The sequence below is a fragment of the Etheostoma spectabile genome, chromosome 5, assembly GCF_008692095.1.
Source record: "Etheostoma spectabile isolate EspeVRDwgs_2016 chromosome 5, UIUC_Espe_1.0, whole genome shotgun sequence".
Lineage (NCBI taxonomy): Eukaryota > Metazoa > Chordata > Actinopteri > Perciformes > Percidae > Etheostoma > Etheostoma spectabile.
In genome coordinates, this window is record NC_045737.1 from 25,594,566 (window position 1) to 25,601,846 (window position 7,281).

The 7,281-nt window shown below is 40.5% G+C and overlaps 1 protein-coding gene across 3 annotated transcripts in view; it reads right to left on the reverse strand.

The window, feature by feature from the left end:
- Window positions 1-7,281, reverse strand: part of ogdha (oxoglutarate dehydrogenase a) — a 46,692-nt gene that overhangs the window by 6,970 nt on the left and 32,441 nt on the right. For all 3 annotated transcript variants that reach the window (XM_032516576.1, XM_032516575.1, XM_032516577.1), the window contains 10 exons: window positions 6,917-7,096; window positions 5,614-5,742; window positions 5,326-5,505; window positions 5,098-5,250; window positions 4,260-4,362; window positions 3,817-3,945; window positions 3,147-3,297; window positions 2,225-2,352; window positions 1,926-2,104; window positions 1,207-1,278 (listed from right to left, as the gene is read on the reverse strand). In XM_032516576.1, coding sequence (XP_032372467.1) covers window positions 1,207-1,278; window positions 1,926-2,104; window positions 2,225-2,352; window positions 3,147-3,297; window positions 3,817-3,945; window positions 4,260-4,362; window positions 5,098-5,250; window positions 5,326-5,505; window positions 5,614-5,742; window positions 6,917-7,096 — 1,404 coding nt within the window. The remainder of the gene's footprint in view (window positions 1-1,206; window positions 1,279-1,925; window positions 2,105-2,224; window positions 2,353-3,146; window positions 3,298-3,816; window positions 3,946-4,259; window positions 4,363-5,097; window positions 5,251-5,325; window positions 5,506-5,613; window positions 5,743-6,916; window positions 7,097-7,281) is intronic.

The following is a 7,281-nucleotide window of genomic DNA, read 5'->3' on the forward strand; positions in this document are numbered from 1 at the left end:
ATCTTTCTACGCTCTCTCGTCCTACTCTCTCTCCTACAGCGGCCGCCGGTCCACACTTCTGATATTTGTCCACAGTTTACATTTTTTATTAACACAGCTGTACATTGTTAAATACGAGGGGCAAACCTGTATTTGTACCAGTGTTTCCGTGGTAACTCTGCTATCGCGGCCGCCACGGTGAAAAACACAGAAGAAGTTACTGAATGCAACTAACTTCAGTTGGTAGAGTAACAGCGTGTGAGACGGAGCTGCTGGACCGAGACTGGGACCGGGACCTGGACCTGGGCCAGAGATGTGACCCATGGCCACAATATCATAGTTAATAAAAATGCAGCGCAGTGAAGATACAGACGTTTCATACACACGCCGTGTGTATCCGCCATTCGACCCGTGCTGGACCCGTTCATAATGATCAGCCATCTCTCTGTGAGTAGCGTCCATCACACTCCCTCTCGCAGTTATAAATAGCCTATGTGACAATACAATTTGTTTTGGTTAAAATCAACAAATAATCGTGAGAATAATCGCGATCAAAATTTTGATCAAAATAATCGTGATTATCATTTTGGCCATAATCGTGCAGCCCTATGAGAAGGTATAAAATATGATGGTCAAAGTTGTTCTAAACAGTGATCCATTCACCTCCTTACAGAGGAGCAATGCATTGATGAGCTGACTGTTTTCCTTGTGCGGACTCTAACTTTAAAAAATAACCTGACACCTGGTTGTGGGTGTTTTCTGCAGTAAATGGTAAAAAAGCGGTGTGTTGTGATTCTTGTTGTCGACACAACTGGTCATTGCGGTCTTCAAATCAGTTGGTTTTAGAAGTCCCGAGGTCCAGGTATAAACGGTGGGGTGATCAGGCTTTTGCAGTTGCTGCCCCGAGACTCTGGAACAAGTTACCCCCCGATATACGTACTGTTACAGATGTGGCTCTTTTTAGGTCCAAACTCAAAACATATCTGTTCAGTCTGGCTTTCAATAAGTAGCAGTGGTGTGACAATTTCATTTTTTTGTTTTCTTTGTAACCTTTTCTGATTTTACTGTTTTTTTATGTTCACTCTTTCTATTGTATGTTGTGATTTTACTCATTTTGTTAAGCACTTTGGATACCTGCTGGTTGTTGTAAAGTGCTATATAAATACATTTTGATTGATTGATTGTTATCTCAAAGTGCTCAGAAGCCAAAAGTAGCTGGAGTTTTACCGGCATGACATCTGGGTCATCGTTGCACATCTGGAGGAATCGCTCTGGACGAGCTGAAGAATGTTCTGGACCCTGCGGGCACACAAACAGAAAACAGTCAGTCACACACTTATTAAACAACCTCAAACCAGCAGAATCACAGAGTGATGCACTCCACTCACATCTCTACCAGGTGGAACTGTTTCTATCACTGAGTCATTGGAAGGAGGACATTTTGATTTAAATTGAGTCTGAATATGCAAGTTTATCTTTGTATTTTATAGACAAAAAGAAAATTGTGTTTGATCACACAATTCAACAATGTCAGTTATCTCTCTTTACACTCTTCTCAAAGATCAAATGTCTTTCAATAATTGAGTTAAAACGCTGTACTGCTCTTTTTATTTTATTAACAGATACATTTACTTTACTTTTTTCTCTTGTAAGTTCATTTTAAGATTAAGGATTCTTGACTTTCAAAGTTCTTATTTTTTCTTTATCTATTGTTAAGCACCAAAATAAGTCATAATACTTCTATGTAAAAACCTACTTGGCAATAAGCCTGATTCTGATTCCTTGTCTTATGCATTCATAAATCATTTTTAATCCTGGTTGTGTGAATCCCTTCATAAATAAAGTTTAATATAATTATTATTATGTCATAATAAAGTCAGAGATAGTTTATAGTCTGAGATGTGATGTGATAACCTAGAAACACAGCATTTTATGCGTTTCCTCACCATGCCCTCCATGCCGTGCGGCAGCAGCAGCACGATGCCGTTCTGTCTGACCCACTTGGCCTGACCGGGACAGATGAACTGATCAATGATGCACTGAGCCGTGTTGTGGAAGTCTCCGAACTGAGCCTCCCACAGGATCAGAGCATTGGGACTTGCCATCGCAAAACCCAACTCAAAGCCTGCAGACAGACAGAACATCCGAACTTGAGATTAGAAGAAACTAGAACAGAACGAAATAGATAACGTTTATCTGCAGTTCAAATGAAAAAGAAAAAGCAGCAGCAGAGTGTTTGGCTCACCCAGTACTCCGTACTCGGACAGCGAGCTGTTGCAGACGGTGTACGGTGCCTGGTCAGGAGAGAGGTGGTTCATGGGAATGCAGGTCCTCTTATCCACGTTCTGGTCATGGAGGACATGATGACGGTGGCTATAAGAGGACAGACTGATTTATTCTCCAAGATTTTTTCCAGCGTGTGAATTTATTTTTTTGGCATTTTAGGTCTTTATTTGACAGTACAGTTTTGGGCATGAAAGGGGAGAGAGAGGGAGAATGACATGCAGCAAAAGGCCGCGTGTCGCTGCTGCAACAAGAAATGAGCCTCTGTACATGGGGCACACTTTCCCAAGTTTTCTATGTTTTCCACTGTGTTTTACAAACCATAACATTTTACTACAATCTCTTGATCTTTTCAAATTAACAACAAACAAACCTATAATGCCATATTTAGTCTATTTTGAGGTACTTTACTTGAGTATTTGGATTTTCTGCTACTTTATAGCTTTGCTTCACTATCCACTGTCTTGACAGCTTTAGTTACTTTAGATTCATGTTAATACAAAAGTTTGATTTTGTTACAGAACAAGATAACATTTGTTAAAATGGAATAATAGTAATAGTAATAACAAGAAACCACACAAATATTGTTTGTCGTGGTGGAAACAATAGGCTGCGGTCTTCTCTCTGCTGTGTAAAAAAATAATCCGTCAAGAAAGCGACGGTAAATAATCTGATGAGAACAGACTGTACAAACATTTTTGATTAAATACACCACAAAAGGAACATATAGCAATGCAGTATTTGGTCAATGCAGCTTAAAGCACAACACTGGAAACATTGCAGGATTTTTAAAATACCAATGTAATAAAATATTAACGTTCATAATGCAGTACAAAAGGCAGAACCGGAGACAATGGACATAACTTAAATCATGGGTTGTTTACCTAAATGTGCCACGCTCCACGTCCTGTCCTGACAGCCGGATGTGAATTCCCTCCTTCAGCAGCGATCCAAAGGCCATGTACTCTCCCAGAGCCCAGTCCACCGTCCGGTTACGAACCATCTCGGCTCGGCTCTTCAGGATACGACTCAGACCTAAAACAACAAAAACGCTCAAATTCACAGAGTAACTGAATCCAATCAGGATGCATCTTCTGTCACAATTAATATGATTTTATTTGATTTACTGATGAGAAAAAGCAATTTGTCAGGAGCAAACTGTCTTTTTTTTTTTTTTTTTACATCATGTCAGATTTTATATGTTTGTGTTGGCAAATTGGTGGATTAAGTGTTTAAAAGCATTACATCCAATCCACTGATTCAGGGGCGTGGAGGGAATTCACCAAGAAAAATAATGATTTGTTCTTTTATTACACTCAAGCTGAAAAGTCAGAAGTTACACAGAGGTCAGAACATTTTGGAGAGTTTGATTAATTTCATGGAGATTGCTCATGTTTGTTTTGTGTGGAAATGTCAGAAAAAGTTTTAGGGAAAATAAATAAAGTAAAATAATAAAGGTACTTATTAGTTGTTTGGTAATGTATCTGTAATTTCTCTGAAGAAAGTGAAATGGAAGAGACAGATATCTGGTTAAAATACTGTTAATACTGATACCTCCGTGGATGGTGAAGTCCTCCACTGGGACAGATGAGGCCACAACTCCGATGTGGTTCAGGTTTTCTTCAGTTAGACCGGTGGAGGGGCAGCTCATGGACTTTGGCTGTCCGTCCAGAGTGAAAAAACCTGAAGACGACAACAGTTCAACACGTCAACAACCTGACAGAGAACCAGGATGTGAGACCTGATCCTCACCCAGACCTCAAACCAGGGACTTGTGAGCATTCCTAACACACAGTCCTTCATGGCTTCAATTATTTCACAATGCAGAATCTGTAAAACAGGCTCCAGATCCAAACACTAAGACTTAACCTGAGATTAACTATTCAGTGTTCACATTCTGTTCTGAATCTTCTATAATTAAACTCTGATGAATCCATATAAACATACATCACATTAAACATAGTGACATAAATATGTCCATCTTTCTCCTCCCTCACCAGGCCAGGGGGAGTCCAGCCAGTGCTTGATGTGGAGGATCTTCTCATCTTTAGAGCGATTGTACGCCTCCTCACAGATCTTATCATATTTGGCAATCTCCTCCTGCAAAAACAGACAAAGATAAAGAAAGAGGCAGAGAGTTTAATCAGTCTTTACAACAATATTCCATTTTCCAAAAAGCTACAGAACTAGACTGGACAAACATGGACGTCACTCTGTCCTAGTATGTTCTGACGGGACCGCACAAACAAGGAGCCATTTTAAGACTTTCTGATGTCCTGGGAACTATCGTGATGGAATCTGAACTGCTGAACATCGCTGGGTTGTCAAACATATAACTTGTGTCCAGCTTTATACAGTACAATAACAGGACAGGGGACAACCATTTCTTACAGAGTTTATAAAGGTGTGATGTAGTGTGATGTCCCAACTAGTCCAGATAAAAAAAGAGCAGCAGTCAAGAGACCGAACAATTACATCCATTCAAACATCAGTGTTTACAACAGTATACACAAACAACAGGATGTGGTTGTTTTTTAATCCATTAAAGCCTTATTGGCTTAATACTCATGGTTCTCTAAATAAAGTAGAAACAACCAAAGAGACTTGTTTAGTTCCTCCATAAAACTATCTGGTTAAAAAGGAGCACAAGGGCCTTTGGTCCTAAAAGTCCAGTGTGCTCATAATTACCAGTAACATACAAACTTTCATCCAGGTCATGAACTTAAGGTCTTGCTGCTCTTTGAAACAAAATATTCCTGCTTCTACTCTGAAATTTGTCACCCTGGGAAGCTCAGGAAAAAGCTAACTCAAATATAACAAGACGTTTGTTGTTACCTCGTACTCCTGCCGGCTCACTGCTCCCTCTGCAATCAGTTTCTCTGCATATTTCTGCAGAACCGGCTTCTGCTTTTTGATCTGTTTGTACATCAGCGGCTGAGTGAACATTGGCTCGTCCATCTCGTTGTGACCCATCCGACGGTAACACACCTTCACACACACAAAGGCAAGATTCTTACAGTCACGTGCCACCGTAGAACTAAAAGATGACGGATGAAAACTTACCAGGTCGACCACCACGTCTTTATGGAACGTGGCCCTCCACTCAGCAGCCACCTTACAGACGTAGATGACGGCCTCGGGGTCATCAGCATTGACGTGGAAGATGGGAGCGTTGACAACCCGAGCCACGTCCGTCGGATACGGAGACGAGCGAGCCATACGAGGATCTGTGGTGAAGCCGATCTAGAGACAAGAGGTTACAGCTCAGTCATCTATCTGACTGTTGCATGCATGCGTGTGTATGTGTGTGTTTAAAGTTTTTGTGTGTGTGTGTGTGTGTGTGTGTGTTACCTGGTTGTTGGCGACGACGTGAATGGTCCCGTGCGTGGTGTATGACGGCAGGTCAGACAGGTGGAAGGTTTCGTAGACGATACCCTGACCTGCAAAAGCTGCGTCTCCGTGGAGCAGGATGGACATCACCTGAACACACAAACCGCATGCTGGTGTGTCAAAATAACTCAAAGTGTGTGTGTTGTGAGCGTGTTGCTTCACAGATGAGAAAATTAATCCAGGAGTTTAAGTGTAGAAGTAAGACCTGTCATTCAGTGTTTTTTGTGGTAGAGTTTATGTCTTTCTTTTATACATCATCCTTTGGTCAGTGTTTTGCTGCATGATATTATATCATAGAGAGATTCTTTTAAGGATATAAATTTTGTTTTTCCCTATGATAAATGCCTGGAGCGCAGTTTACAGAGTCTTAAGCTCTACTAATTTATATTTGCTGCTGATCTTATCACAGATACATCTGGATCAGAATATATGTCAGCAGAGAAGTGATTCAGAAATGGCAAAGCTCATTTAGAAACAGAGTCTGTGTAAAATGTCCCAAACACAACAGATCAGAGTCACCATTCTTTAGACACACCATTCTAAGAAACACATTATGGATTCATATTCTACAGTTAGTTTACACCCTCTGGAAGAAAATAAGTTATGTTGTGTTTATTTATAGCTTCAAAGATCTGGGCACCAATTTTTAGAGAGTGCACTCAAGGCCGAATACTTAATTCTTGTCTTAAATTAAATCTCCACCACTGATGCAGAAACGATAAGAAAGAGTAGAAGACAATGGAGCTGAAGTTTATTGATGTACAGTATATGTGCATGCTGCAAATATGGATACTGATTTAAATATTTTTTTAAGTTTATTATTATCATTCAGTGAGTTTTATTTTCCATGTCTATCTATGTTACAGTATTTATTCTATTTAATATAATTTTTACTATTATAATTAATTGTGTTTTCCCATCATATTTTCGTTTGTTGAGTTGAGGTGCTCATGAGGCTTCTAAAGCCAGAGATACGAATAATGATCGCTGCCTCGCCTCTCCCGCGTCCATTTGGTCCGTTGGTTGCATACGTACTAGAAGTTAACTCGACACACATGTTGTCTACGCGAGCGCATGGTTAAACAGCAGGTGTATCTCCGGCTTAAGTGGCCAACTGTTCCGCCTCCTTTAGTTGCTAGAACATAAAAAGGTTCAACAGACACACAGGCAGGATATATGAATATGTATGTGTCTAACTCGTGTAATTGGTTAGAGTACGAAAACGCTGCTGTGTGAGTGTTTTGCTGCTGTGCCTCAGTCTCACCCGGTTGCCGTCGTTGTCTCCACAGTAGAACTGCTCTGCCTTGGTCTTTCCCTGCACCACGGGGTCCACAGCTTCCAGGTGAGACGGGTTTGCCATCAGAGACAAGGTGATGTTCCTGTCTGTCACACGGTTGATACGACGATGGTACATTCCTAGATGGTACTTTACATCTCCAGAGCCCTTAGGAAAAACACGGCAGAAATTACTACAGACTCTAGAGGAACAATAACATCCTACACTGGAATAACATTACCTGGTCTCAGGTTTCCTGTGTGACAGTTATTTTGGGGCAGTGCATCAAACACTTAATACTATAATTGGTAATTAAATACTATTAAACAGGAATTTAAAACACTGAATATAAA